At 38.8% G+C, this 15,604-nt stretch overlaps 1 protein-coding gene across 1 annotated transcript in view; it reads right to left on the bottom strand.

Annotated features, from left to right (window-relative positions):
* LOC139546650 (low-density lipoprotein receptor-related protein 1B-like) overlaps positions 1 to 15,604 on the bottom strand; it is a 462,326-nt gene that overhangs the window by 23,099 nt on the left and 423,623 nt on the right. The window contains exons 67-79 of the mRNA XM_071355272.1: positions 13,739 to 13,855; positions 10,123 to 10,229; positions 8,984 to 9,116; positions 7,861 to 7,967; positions 7,013 to 7,145; positions 6,121 to 6,243; positions 5,724 to 5,846; positions 5,283 to 5,423; positions 4,864 to 4,998; positions 4,327 to 4,446; positions 3,111 to 3,352; positions 2,044 to 2,267; positions 39 to 145 (exon numbers count right to left, since the gene is read on the bottom strand). Of these exons, the coding sequence (XP_071211373.1) occupies positions 39 to 145; positions 2,044 to 2,267; positions 3,111 to 3,352; positions 4,327 to 4,446; positions 4,864 to 4,998; positions 5,283 to 5,423; positions 5,724 to 5,846; positions 6,121 to 6,243; positions 7,013 to 7,145; positions 7,861 to 7,967; positions 8,984 to 9,116; positions 10,123 to 10,229; positions 13,739 to 13,855 (1,812 nt within the window). The remainder of the gene's footprint in view (positions 1 to 38; positions 146 to 2,043; positions 2,268 to 3,110; positions 3,353 to 4,326; positions 4,447 to 4,863; positions 4,999 to 5,282; positions 5,424 to 5,723; positions 5,847 to 6,120; positions 6,244 to 7,012; positions 7,146 to 7,860; positions 7,968 to 8,983; positions 9,117 to 10,122; positions 10,230 to 13,738; positions 13,856 to 15,604) is intronic.

Here is a 15,604-nt window from a genome sequence, read left to right on the forward strand (position 1 = left end):
CTTGCAGATGAATATGATCGTGTCCTGTAGATAGATACCTGTTGGTCTCCTGAGGTTCTTCTCCAAGAGGATCCTACGCATGGACCCATCCATAGCCGACTCCTCAATATGAGAATGATCACCTATTACTGTCCAGTACATCATCCTGTAGAAGATACAAAGAGAAGCATTTCCTGTTAGATGTCCATAACATAGTTTTTCTTAATTTTTACTATTCTCTACATTGTAAAATAATAGTGAAGACATCAAAACTATGAAATAACACATATGGAATCATGTAGTAACCAAAAAAGTGTTAAACAAATCCAATTATATTTCAGATTTTTCAAAGTAGCCACCCTTTGCTTTGATGACAGCTTGGCACTCTCCGAACCAGCTTCACCTGGAATGCTTTTCCAACAGTCTTAAAAAGTTCTCACATATACTGAGCACTTGTTGGCTGCTTTTCCGTCACTCTGCGGACGGAAAAGCATCCCGAACCATCTCAATTGGGTTACTACATGATTCCATATGTGTTATTTCATAGTTTTGATATCTTCACTATTATTCTACAACGCCAAAAAGAATAAAAATAAAGAAAAACCCTTGAATGACAAGGCGTGTCCAAACATTTGACTGGTACTGTACATATTTAATTGATGGATCAGAGACATATTATATTGCGTGGCCGTGAACGAGCGCTAAAACCCTGCCTGGAAAATGCCCTCCATTCACCTTTTATGGTAATAAAAATGCCCTCCCTCATTTGCTGTAAGATTTGGAGATGTTGAACTAGGCCATGATAATTCCTAAAAGAAAGCGCAATTATCACATTTCTGTTTGGGCAGAATGCTGCAGTGACTTTTCCAAACTAAAAATGCATGCTGCCTAGTGAGTGCCAAACACTGGCTGCACATTCTGGAAGATTGATTGTCCTTTAGAACAATTTAAGAGCTACAGCCAACAATTCCATGCAAAAGACACAATGTTCAATATTTTGTTTATCAATACATGATTGTGTCTCTATCTCCTGCCTTGGTATAGGCTCTGAAATTAAATTGGTTAGCCTATGATGTTGCGCTCCTAAACGCACAGCAATACTGGAGCCTACCCATACTGTCACATAGGATTAGGTATACTGTCAAGACTACCGGTCTATTTACTTTCCAGCATGCTTGGCCATTGAATGAGCGATTGATAAATGGTGGCCTACTATTTGTTGTGTAGTGGGAATAATTTAAACCAGTTATGTCAGAAAAGAAGAGAGACATGTCCTGCAATATGATTATGATTTAGGCCTATTTAATAAAAGTGAAATAATAATATATTAGACAACATGCTGCTATGCAATCTCCTTACCAATGGCAAATGCATCTGTTTAATCATTAGGTCTATATTTTTTTATTAGCCTACCATTATTATAATTCCTGTGCAACAAACAGCTCCCATTTCCTCCAAACTAACAATAAGCATATTTGCTTGCAATACAGTTGATCAACCTTCTAGAAGTTGTGCGTACGCATGGTCAGTGTTGGGGAAGCTACTCTGAAAATATAACCAAGCTACCAATTACTTCACACTGGAAGCTACCCTTAGAAAAACATAGTTTACTTAACTAAAGTTACTTTTAAAAAGTATCTCACTACATCCAAAATACTACGTGAAAAATTATCATATCTAAATCTGAAATATCATAGACTACAAATTGCAAGAACAGATCACTCTGGAGTCAGATGTTAACAGAATGTGTAATTTTGCCTATTAAACACAACTATTTTTCAAGTGAAAAAAAACTTTTGCAGGATAAAAAGCACCATTGATAATGAGGCCCCTGGTCTTCATGGATAACGGGATTAAACACATTCCTGTCTATAAGAATCCCTGGAATCCTTGTCTATAATTAAAGCTTTAAAAAATCTAAATCTTGGATACAATCTTGGATGAATCTTTAAAAATTGCACTGCTGTCTTCCTCTGGCAGAGTTCCAAAATAATGACAAAGCTAAAAGTATAAAGTGAAAACATAATGATGAAATTTGACATGGTCTGAAAAGAATGCTCTTACCCTCGGGCTGGGTTGACAGCAATGGCGTACGGCTCTCCTGCAATGTCAGTTATCAGACGGGTGCAATTTGGCCCTCTGAGCTGGCCCACGTTTATAGAGTATCTGAGCTTAGTCCAGTGGGCTGTGTAATAGCTGAACCAGTGCATCCGAGAGTGGTCTGTCCAATAGATATTTCCTGTAATCCAGTCAGCAGACACATCCCTTGGTCTACGGAAGTCTGAACACTGCAAGGAAAATGAGAGCTTGTAAACATGAAATCGTGAACATGACGAAGACTTCCAAGGTATTTGTATTACACATGGCAAATGAACTTGAAACTTCTAACATTCAGATGTGAAGAATTTTCTTTAAACTGTTGTTCATTGGTTTATTTAGATGCACTCACTATTCTGACCACTATCAAACGTGATACAGGTATGTCTAATGCAATACTTGATTCTAGTAAAGGTTTAGTAGCCTATGCTAAATGTGTAAGAAGTCTTACGTGTGATCCCATAATACTTTATGCAATGTTTCCAATGTGACAACAATGACTCAAACTTTAGATCAATATACATCATGGTCTTAGAATAAGAGTATCTTTAAATGACATTGAAAGATGTGTGCAATTTATTTAAAAACATTGTGCTAGCTTTCTCCGACTTTGTCAGTAGGCATATCTACATCCGAGACATTCATTACATCCGAGACATTCCTTACTTTAGGTCAAACAATAACTGGAAAAAGCGTGGCACCTTGCTAATGTTCTGTTCTCTTGCTCACACACATTAATAAGATATGTGACTGTATGAGTTATACATTTAATCTTCAAGCGCTCACTGCTGTGTTCAAGCTCTCATTGCTATAATCATTCTATAATTCATTGTCCTCAAATGCAATAACCAAGACATAATGTAGCGTCAATGGCTTTAGAAAAGAAAGAAACATGCATATCTTGTAATGGGCTACTTAATACTGTAGATACCCTGTCGATATTAGCATATGGATATTTAATGTACAAATCGTACATTCAATAACACATTAAAAAGTAAAGTAGACTTTCCAACCAGACCTTTGGAGATACTTACTATGTTTCCAACATTAGTTTTACTTTGACTCTTGTCTAGGATTTCTTTGTAAAAAAGTCCACCAGGGTTAAACTGTGTAGCCCAGATAAACTTTTGTTGGTGTAACAGAGCATCCATCCCAATAATGCGGGCATTGTCCTCGATGCGAGTGAGGAATTTGTGTCCATGGCTCTGGTTAAATGGATACACAAAACTTCGGATTTCAGTGTCATTAGCTATGTAGAGCACTCGATCTTCTGGTCCTGCCCGTTGTTGAGTTATTAATATGCAAAGAAAATGAAAAGTGGCTCAATTCCATTTGGGGTTTTAAACAACAATTTGACAGCATAATTCCATTTACAGAAGCAAAGTATCCTCTAATATATGTAATCAAGTCATCATTCATATATACACATTATGGGGTAGTTTCCTGGACACATATTAAGCCTAGTCCTGGACTAAAAGGCAAGTCCCATAGAGAATCTCCATTGAAAGTGCTTTTTATTCCAGAACTAAGCTTAATCTGTGTCCAAGAAACCGCCATATCACATGTTCCTTTATGATCAGGATAATAATACATAATCACCTAGCAACAAGACCAGTCATTTATTATTACTACTACCCATGGTGCCAATCAGTAGGAATAGTGGGATAGATGAATATGTATCACAACGCAGTGTATCACAGTTGGGTATACACCCGTAACATTAACACTTTAGTGGAAAGTTGTGGAATAGCTGTTAGTGAATATTGGCAATCATTATTAATCCATTATTAATATAATCCTTATTGGTCACATCAGAAACAGATGCAGACTCAGTTATTATACTCCTTACATGTTTAAATGGCTGGTTTTGTATACATTCAGTGTTACTTATACAATCCTGCAGTCTTAATGTAAAGTTCATCCTAATAAAATACAAAAAATTCCAAATCTGATGACTATGACAGTATATTTACAAGAGTGCTAAGGGTACAGTACTGTATGGGAGTAGGGTGTTACCTTAATAGCTATTTAATAAAACTATTCAATTCAATAAAGGGTATACAATATTCAATAAAATGTTGCAGTTTATAGAAATACATACTATACTTAGTTTATACTAAAGTTTTAAATCATTTAGCAAAAAATAACATCTCTATTGAAACAATCATAGTATAAGATACACATCAAGATCTTTGATAGTTCAATTGTCTTCAGTTAGCACATACAGTACAGTAATAAAATGGTCCATACCTTTTACTATACAGTTTCCATTGATTTCCTTAAAATTCCTGTCACAAGTACACTTGTAGGATCCTTTAGTGTTTGTACAATAGTGAGCACACATGTCAAACCCAAGACACTCATTGATTTCTGAGGAGAAAAAAGAAAAATCAGTCAGTTACTAAGGTGGCATACCTCTCAAATAAAAAATGGTTGATATAGTCCCAACCTATCGATGTGAGGATATCTATTGTATATTCTAATTGGGTAAAAACAATATATACTGAACAAAAATAAACGCAACATGCAACAATTTCAAGATTGGTGGCTTATGGTAGAGAAATTAACATTCAATTATCTGGCAACAGCACTGGTGGACATTCCTGCAGTCAGCTACTATAAACACCTACTTGGAAAGCCATGTTATGTATATTGTTCATCATCCACAGCTAAATTATGTACATGATATCTAACCACATTCGTTACATTAGTTACATTATAGAATTTCATTATTACAGTTAACATTCTGTCCAATTGAACAGTGAAGAGAAAGAGGTCATACGGTACCTTCACACTGGCCAGTCTTTAGATTTCTCCTAAAGCCAGATTTACAATGACATATTGAACTTGTGTTTGTCTGATTGCAAATTGCATCCTCCCCACATGGGTTTGACTTCTTTCCACATACGTCTCCATGGGAAACTACAATTGAAAACAACACTTTGATTGCACATGAAAACACATTCCTAAACATTGTACATGCTTGCAAAAAGTTACTTCATTGATGTGTGGAAGCCAAGAGAACAACTTTCACCGGACAGAAACACACACAGCAAATATGTTACTACCATAAATGTTCTGACATCTTTTAACCCTTGGATCTAGCAGAAGAGCCCTAGATTATCTCACACATTCAGTTCCTTCCTAGTGACATTTATTACTTCCATCTAAACAGCAGGATATTGATCTGTGTGACACACACGCACAGGCCTTGCAGTCCTGCTCGTCCGAGCCCCTGTCCCCACAGTCATTGAAGAGGTCACACTGCAGCTGGGCTGGGATGCAGCGCTGGGTACTGCAGGTGAACTCTGCCTTCCCACACGGCCTGGGTCGGCCAGACACCATCTCTGTTTTGGGACACACACAGGACCCAAACACACATCGGATAGAAAGACCTCATCGGCAACAGAGAAGAAATGCATTTGCATGAAAGCATGGGTTGTGTTTTGAGATATCTTTATAAAAATGCTGATAGTAGCCAAGATTCGAAGAATGATGTGGCTTTGAGTTTCTAGGGATATTAAAGGAACTTGACTAATACACAGTTTTTGATGTAATTAGGAATAAAGTTAGATTGGAAAATCAACCTCCTTAGTTCAACATTCTTAATGAAGAAAAATGTAATGTTTGAACTGGTATAAACTCACCACATTCCTTCTCGTCCGAGTTATCCCCACAGTCATCCACCTTGTTACACAGTTGGTCAGGGCGCAGACACACACGGTCATTTCTACATCGGTGTGGCCGTGTGGGGGGACAAGGAAGTTTGGCTGGAGGGGAGAAGAAACACAAGTATTCCAGACAGTCAAATACACTTTAGTTCATTCAACACAGTCCACTCTACTCCATTCAACAAAATCCATTCTAGTCCATTCACCAGAGTTTATTCAACTCCTTCATAAAAAAGACATTAATTTTCTTTAAGAAATTCACCATTTCAACCATGAATATTACCTTACATGAAATATGTAAGTAATAGCTAATAAAATATCCATCAAACACCTTTGAGAAAACATCTAAGTGAGAGACGTTATTTCAACCCACCACACATCTCTGTGTCCTCGTCTGAGTTGTCTCCACAGTCGTCCTTGCCATCACACACCCATGCGTGGAGCTTGCACAAGGTGTTGTTGCAAATGAACTCATCGGGACGGCAGAAGAAGATGCCTGCAATTACAGACTGAAGGTGAGCAGCACTGCCCGTGGGCTTTCTTTCACAAGGTCGTCTGTTCCATTTCCTTCCAAAACTTCGTATTCAACAGCATTGTGCTAGCAGTATAGTGTCTGAATGAAAGAATGTTCTTGTTAGAGAAATGACCTTTGCTTGGCCAGAATAGGACTATTGTGTTGTACACCTTTCACAACAAACACATGGCTAGAGCTGTGGTTGCTACGCTACTAGCCATGTGTGAGTTCGAACCCCCCACTGATCGTGACATTCATTGCACTGTGAAAACTAGGCGGGCTGCAATTGATTCTACCTAAGCTGAGAAGGAAGAAAATATAATGTGTGTACCATATTGGCAGGCATGTGTTCGGTGTTAGTGTGTTCCAGTGAACATGCTCAACTCTGTCCCCAGTTGCAATTTAATATTTCTTATATTTCTTATACAGGTAACATGTCCAGCTAGAACATTCAGTGGCTGCATATGTTTCAGCTTGTGCCTTCCTCACTGTGTGTGTGTGTGTGTGTGTGTGTGTGTGTGTGTGTGTGTGTGTGTGTGTGTGTGTGTGTGTGTGTGTGTGTGTGTGTGTGTGTGTGTGTGTGTGTGTGTGTGTGTGTGTGTGTGTGTGCGCAACACCTGAAATGCATGTCTCTACTGTAGTAGGACATGTTGCCTGCATATTAAAAGAAAATGAAGATGGACCTGTATAGAAAACCAATAGTTTTCTAGCACACTGGCATGTTTAGTGAATATGTCCAGCCCTTTTGTACCTTGACTGCAGTTCTCCTCATCGCTATGGTCCACACAGTCAAAAATGTCGTCACAGCGCCATCTCCGTGGGATACAGTGGGCATGATTCAGACACAGGAACTCGTCTTCCTTGCACTCCTTCACGCAGCCCGCCTGGCAACATGGTAACACAAAACAGCATTATATAGTATTAGATGTCAAACACAGACGAGACTTTACACACATCCTTTTCTATACTGTTAGGAATTCACCTTACACTGGACACCAAAATATGTAGGGACCATCCTTACAAATAGGTATATATAATCTTTGCCGTATTAAAGGTCCAATGCAGTCGTTTTTATCTCAATATCAACTAATTTGTGGTTAACAATTAAGTACCTTACTGTGATTGTTTTCAATTAAAATTGTTAAAAAGAAACAAAAATGGATTCTTAGCAAAGAGTAATTTCTCAAGCAAGAATTTTGCTAGGACTGTCTGGGAGTGGTCTGAGTGGGTAGGGGAAAATTGAAACTAGCTCTTATTGGCAGATAGAGAGTTCTAAACCTTTCTTATTGGTCTATTAACTAATGTACCGCCTGCTGATGTCACCAGTCAGGCCAAAACTCTATCCAACTAAAACAGGCTGAAGTTTCAGGTGGCGTTTTCATACTGGTCTTACACTAAAAGGGCATTATCATTATTTTCACAATTTCACAGCATTATTCCAACCTAAGTGTGGAAATATATATAAAACACAAGAAAATCACTTTTTTTTACTGCACTGGACATTACTTACTGTAACTTTTTTGTAAATAAACAAAAAAGGTACAGTAAGTAAGTACAGATTGATTGATATAGATGAGTACCAAGCAGAGCCACACCCACCTCATCTGACCCATCCAGACAGTTGTCCTGTCCATCACATCTCAGACTGGCCGACACACACCCTCCACTGGCACACACATACTCATTTAAGGAGCAGGAGGGGAACACTGGAAACACAAAGATCAGAGACCTAGAACTTTATGAGTGTACACACTCTACCAAATAATAATAGAACAGCCATTATTCACAGCATGAGTGGGGCTGGTTTGTACCTGCTCTGTACACTCATAAAGAAGGTTGCATGCTCCATGTTAGCCTAGTGTAAGTGCTAAAAAAAAACGCTACAGCCCTTTCTTTCCAAACCAGCAGTGCTGGACATTGGACAGATACTAGGTCTAAATATGATGTCTTCCCTCAGGCTAGGGCATGCTGTGTGCTGCCTGCTGCTGAATTAAGTGGTCTGAAACACACCCACACAATCATCACCACTGGGGCTCCGGATGAGGTTACACTGGCTAGCTACTGTACTGTAGTGGCTGCACTTCAGTACAATACAAGGCATTTTCTGTTAGAATGGGAATGAGCCAATATCAACTCACTTACTGTGGGTAAAACACGTACTGATGCAGTATCTATTTGGGGTGGCAGGTAGCCTAGTGTTGGGCCAGTAACCGAAAGATTGCTGGATCGAATCCCCGCGCTGACAAGGTAAAGATCAGTGGTTCTACCCCTGAACAAGGCAGTTAACCCACTGTTCCTAGGCCATCATTGTAAATAAGAATGTGTTCTTAACTGACTTGCCTAGTTAAAGAAAGGTAAAATAAAAATAAATAAATACAAAATGTATTAATTGGTTACAGAATTGAAACAGTATTTCATTACATGTCACATAGAAAGTAGCCTTGGCATTTCTCCTGCTAGTACCTTGTAGCTATCGTAAAGGGTCAAGCAACCTCCTCCACACCAACATTTCCTCATCTTACTTTACACCCCATTAAAAAGTCCAGAAAAACTCTCTTTGTCCTGTTTTTTTTACCAAAGAATATAAACTACAACACTCCATGTTACCACAGGAGCTCTGCAGTGATTCTCAGCTTTTAAACAACTACTTCAACTTCACATTTAAAAAGTTTTGGGGAAACGTTCCCTTCCGACCTTGTCTAGTCTTTCTCGTATACTGTACCTGTTCCCTGGCAGTTTCTCTCGTCCTCTCCTGTCTTGCAGTCCTCTTGGCCATCACAGAGCCACTTGAGGGAGATGCAGAGGTTATTGAGACACTGAAACTGGTCCTCAGCACACCGAGCCTCACAGCCCTTCTGTAGAGAGATGTACAGAACAAGAAGCTCACATTTACAATAGGCTCATACTTGACACCACATATGTTCTTATTCTTATACAGTAGGAACATCAGGTAATACTTTATTTGAAGGGTACCTACAGTACATTAGGACTTCATAGCACATTCATTACCCATACATAACGCATTCATAGACTATGTTAACTCTTTACAGTGAGTGTTCATTGCCAGTTTATTAGGTTTTTGGTAAGAATTGTGGGGGGGGGGGGGGCAAGAAAAGTAGTTGTTTCCAAGAGAAACCATGCATCGCTGACAAATGTTTACATACTCTGTGAACTAAATATAAAGTTTGACCCAGAAAGACATCATTGGGACCACACACACAATAATGGATTAACAGAAGTTGCACATAGAGGGGATTATTCATACTATATACTGTAATTGCTGTGGAGGTATTTAACAGAGCAATAAATTACAAGGCATAATAAATGGGTAATTCCGTGCCTTTCACCTTGAATTAGCCATTCCACAATGGAGATATGAATATTTTCTAAGGACCGTCTAATTTTTCATGAATAGCTCACGCTTTAAAAAAATTCACATTCTGCAAAACAGGTCCACAACTTCTATGCAAGGCTAGTTAAAGCAGTATTTTGAGTTAGTGAACCAGTTTGCATAATTATTTATACATTTGCATAAGAGCAGAAACATAAAATGTCTCTCTATTAGGACATTGTCAGCCTTAGTAGGCTATTCTCTCATGTGTTCCAATAAAACATTTAATATTTAACGATTTGGATTTCATAATGCTATTAAATCATCAAGCCCGTTGTTGCATTTTCAATTCAATAATCATACATTGATGTTTAGCCCTCAAAAATAAAGAAATAAACATGGGGGTAGGGTCAATTCACTCAAATCAGATTATTCAAGAGTGGACAGACACGAGGTTGTGATTCACACAGTTTACAGGCTATAACATTATATTTAAAGGCTGCTGTTAAATGACAACAGGGATCACTGACCTCGTCTGAATTATCATGGCAATCATAGTCTCCATCGCAGCGGAATCGAGCCGAGATGCAGTCCCCGTTAGCACAGGCAAAGTCCTTGTGGTTACAGGTCAATGGCTCTGAGTCAAGGAGAGAACAAGGACATTACCATACTTGAAATAGAAATGAAGTAGGAGCTGGCCCCAGAAAACGATACGCTCTACCACCTACCGATAATTAGAATTGTTAAACAACGTTACCTGGATCTTCATCATTTTCTACAAGGCTCTAGCACTCCCTAGCAAGTGATGTCTGTTATAGACTATTTATAGTTATAGACTAGGTTATATACACTTTGATACATATACAATAGTCGTGGAAAAGCAACCAACCTCTAAGAAAATACACACATGGGTCTTTATAAGAGATGTCATAAGAGAAGAGAATCCCCTAGACCATTTTACAGGAGATATCTCTTTAGCATTGCATGCTAATCATCTGGCAGTAGGCCTACTGTATAAACCATCTGTTGGCTTGTCAGAGACGTTTGTTGGACTTGATAGTTGGCATGCCAGTGGCTTTCAAGATGTTAATACATTCATAGCTATAGTGACAGCTTAGGGAGACAGTATACTCCTGAGCCCTACTATCTGGCAACCTCCACTCTGCACATTAAGGTACACTGTATGTCTAGGTCTCTGAGGACAACATTATGCCATATTTAAGCAGCATCAAATTCCAGTGCTGGGGTTTTCCCCTTATCCCCTTGTTATCATGGACTGTTAACTGACTGTAGGGAGTGAAGGTAGTTGTGTTTATGAGCTGATCTGTTATCATGGACTGTTAACAGACTATAGGGAGTGTTATGAGCTGCAGTTAGAGGAAAGGTCCCAGCAGAGCCTGCAGTCTGCAGCAGATTGTGATTTGCAGCCTCTCTCTCTCTGCTGTCTGCTAGCCTAGCTGGCACACCTGCTTAATTCTTTACCATTCAACACTCGACTGGACTTTATTAGCATTTTAAGTGACATCAATAGGTAAGGGGAATAAGCATATAATAAATCAAATGAACGATGCATACTCAGCATAAAACGCAAATACACACATGGATGCTTGTGTGCACACACACGCACACGTACATAGTGCAGAGATGAGATATGGACTAACTGGGTTAACAAAGACCTTTCATAAGTAAACATAAACTTTATTCCAGCAGTTGGCGATGAATATGTAAACAAAAAAAGTGAGCTTGGGAAAATTACAGAGGAGAGACGGTATCAAAGCGGAGGATTCTCTGGAGCTCTGACTTTCTTTCAGATCCAAAGAGGTTGGAGCGGGAACATGCTCAGAGGGCATAGCCAAGTTATAAACAGCTAGGTACAGCGCTCCACTGAGCTACCAGCTGCTTAACTTTGATTGTGGGAACACTTTACAAAGTTTAGCAGAGGAATGGTACAGTATACAAAGACACAAAGCAAGAGGGAAAAACAGAGTAACACAGTTCATCCTTAAACAGTCCCAAAATACCAATGGAACTGCGCAAGTGCATAAGCAGAGTAAATACACATGACTTCTCCATGACTTTTAACCATATTTCCATGACCAGCAATTGGTGGCGTCTCTATGTACGTATACAAAAGTAAGCGTAATGTGGTATTGACACTGGTAGGCTGCTCTCAGATCCCATGTACCACCTCCTGTCATTGTGCAAGGCACTTAACCCCCACAAAGTAGAACACCTGTTAGGTAACTGTACAAAACACATGTGGTCAACTCTCAGTCTGGAGAGCTACTGGGTGTGCAGACTTTTGATCAAGCCCTGCTCAAACACTGAGCCAGTTAATCATGGTCCGGTTGAGGAGCTAATTTCTAAAATGTGGTTTGTTACAGGAGAACTGGAATAAAGGCCTGCACACCCATTAGCTCTCCTGGATGATGGTTGACCACCCTTGATGTACTGTATAACATTGTAACCAAATACTTGTTATGCCTTTTGAAATAATTAGCTCATTTTTTTATTTTTTATTGAATATCCGAAACATACAAGGTACTTGCAGTGAAGCAGCTCAACAACTACACCAATAATTAGCTCACTATCAAAGATCAAACGGCTTTGATAGACTACAAATCTTTTCATTCAGCTAAAGCGAGCCGGCAAATCTTCTTCAGGAAATGTACCTTTTCTAGTTTAGTAATATTTATCTTAGCTAGCTACCTTAGAAGAGTTTACTTTTCAGGCTGACTAGCATCTATTGAGTTGCAATGTCCCATACATTGGATGCCTAAATCAACAGGAAGTATCTACAAAACAATCGTTTTAGACACATAATCCAAAAGAATGGCACATTTTTTTTACCACGTTTGAACTGATTCCCAACTAATACAATGACAAAGTGAATCGTTTGTTTCATCTAAAATATTTGTTTAAATTAATCATATGAATAATTCAAAAAAAGTATATACAGTTGAAGTCGGAAGTTTACCCACACTTAGGTTGGAGTCATTAAAACTCGTTTTTCAACCACTCCACAAATTTCTTGTTAACAAACTATAGTTTGGCAAGTCGGTTAGGACATCTACTTTGTGCATCTACATCTACAAGTAATTTTTCCAACAATTGTTTACAGACAGATAATTTCACTTATAATTTACTGTATCACAATTCCAGTGGGTCAGAAGTTTACATACACTAAGTTGACTGTGCCTTTAAACAACTTGGAAAATTCCAGAAAATTATGTCATGGCTTTAGAAGCTTCTGTTAGGCTAATTGACATCATTTGAGTCAATTGGAGGTGTACCTGTGGATGTATTTCAAGGCCTACCTTCAAACTCAGTGCCTCTTTGCTTGACACATGGGAAAATCTAAAGAAATCAGCCAAGACCTCAGAAAATAACTTGTAGACCTCCACAAGTCTGGTTCATCCTTGGGAGCAATTTTCAAACGCCTGAAGGTACCACGTTCATCGGTACAAACAATAGTACGCAATAGTAACTGACCTAAGACAGGGCATTTTTACTAGGATTAAATGTCAGGAATTGTGAAAAACTGAGTTTAAATGTATTTGGCTAAGGTGTATGTAAACTTCCGATTCAACTGTATGTATAGCCTTATTCGCGAGTGCCGATGGAACGTTTTTTGGGACATAACAAAACATGAATACATGCTAACAATAGCTAGTTAACTAGAGGGTACAAGATATGTTTTGAATTGGCTACCTAGTTATTAGTCTGTTCTCTATCAGCTGCAATGTCCAACTGTCTCTCTGTCCTTTAGCAACGGCCCACTTGTCTTGCACACATGCAGGTGACGCATGCAAACAGAGCAGCGCAAGAGTGTTATTCAAATCCTGGCTGATAAGTCGATTTTTATTTGATTGATAAAACTTTTTTTTTTATAACTGTGGCTAAATAAATTACATTAACAGAAATTATAAAAGGAATTTCCATAAAATCCCTCAAATTTGGTCAAATTGATCATTTTCCAAAACTTCTCGAGGCCTGGAAAATACTATTTGAAAATTGTCTTACTTTTCCATGATTTTCATGACCGTACAAACCCTAGTTGGCCTGTACAACGTCAAGAGCATATATAATTTGCTACAAGCTAGGAGAGAGCTAAGAAAGTAGAGCAGCAGACATAGGCGTACTCACTGCAGTTCTGCTCATCTGAGTTGTCTCCACAGTCGTTCTGGCTGTCACACCTCCAGTGGTCCGGGATGCAGTTGTTATTCTCACAGCGGAATTCATGAGGTCCGCAGGTCTTTTCATCTTTTTTACATCAGGAAACAAACAAACAGACAGATGCAAATGTCTTCAAAGAGCATGAATATTAATGGTGGAGCTATCATATTTCTATGTGTAATCATCATTTCCTTAGGGTTTCCTCGTAGTGCAAGGCTGACACCAAGTTCAAAACATCCCTCGTACTCGAGAGACACTAACACAGTGTAAGATGAAATACCTGTCTGTGCTGCCAATGGCTTAGATCTCCTAACAGAATCTATGACAACAACTTTGCAATATTAAACACCTTCTCTTAAGACCCCACAAAATATTTGCAAAAAAATATTTGATAAAATGATGTCTTCCTAAGATTGGTGATAGAGAAAGTGTTACCTCCCCTCCCTGTGAGACTGTTAAGGCAGAAACTAAAATAAGAGTGAGGTAATTTTGGATTATGTCATCCAATTGCTCACTGACCTTAATTGCCTAAATTTTTTGCTATGTTAAAAATATACATTTATTCATCTCAAAAGTTTGATACAGAGGGTTCTGTTTCCTAAAACCAGGAGACAAGAAACACTTCTAAACATATGTATATCTAAATTACATAGCCAAGTCTCTTTTTGAAATACATTTATACATAAGTAGGTAGGGAAAATGACCAGAGTATAACAGTACTCACGTAGAGGGTTAGGTATCAGAAGGAGATGGTGACAGGTGTGGTAGGATGCTGTCAAAGTCTTAATATGACATACAGTACCATTCACAAGTTTGGACACACCTACTCATTCAGGGGTTTTTCTTTATTTTTTACTATTTTCTACATTGCAGAACAATAGTGAAGACATCAAAACTATGAAATAACACATATGGAATCATGCAGTAACCAAAAAAGTGTTAACCAAATTAAAATATATTTGAGATTCATCAAAGTAACCACCCTTTGCCTTGATGACAGTTTTGCACACTCTTGGCACTCTCAACCAGCTTCATGTGGTAGTCGCCTGGAATGCATTTCAATTAACAGGTGTGCTTTGTTAAAAGTTCATTTGTGGAATTTCTTTCCTTCTTAATGCGTTTGAGTTGCGTTGTGACAAAATCAAATCAAATCAAAGTTTATTTGTCACGTGCGCCGAATACAACAGGTGTAGACCTTACAGTGAAATGATTACTTATAGGCTCTAACCAATAGTGAGAAAAAAAGGTATGTGTGTGTGTAGGTAAGCAAAGAAATAAAACAACAGTAAAAAGACATTTGAAAATAAGAGTAGCAAGGCTATATACAGACACCGGTTAGTCAGGTTTATTGAGGTAGTATGTACATGTAGGTATGGTTAAAGTGACTATGCATATATGATGAACAGAGAGTAGCAGCAGCGTAAAAGGAGGGGTTGGCGGGAGGTGGGACACAATACAGATAGCCCAGTTAGCCAATGTGCGGGAGCACTGGTTGGTCGGGCCAATTGAGGTAGTATGTACATGGATGTATGGTTAAAGTGACTATGCATATAAGATAAACAGAGAGTAGCAGCAGCGTAAAAGAGGGGTTGGGGGGGGGGGGGCACACAATGTAAATAGTCCGGGTAACCATTGGTTACCTGTTCAGAAGTCTTATGGCTTGGGGGTAAAAACTGTTGAGAAGCCTTTTTGTCCTAGACTTGGCACTCCGGTACCGCTAGCCATGCGGTAGTAGAGAGAACAGTCTATGACTGGGGTGGCTGGGGTCTTTGACAATTTTTTAGGGCCTTCCTCTGACACCGACTGGTGTAGAGGTCCTGGATGGCAGGCAGCTTT

Source organism: Salvelinus alpinus, chromosome 20 (genome assembly GCF_045679555.1).
Source record: "Salvelinus alpinus chromosome 20, SLU_Salpinus.1, whole genome shotgun sequence".
NCBI lineage: Eukaryota > Metazoa > Chordata > Actinopteri > Salmoniformes > Salmonidae > Salvelinus > Salvelinus alpinus.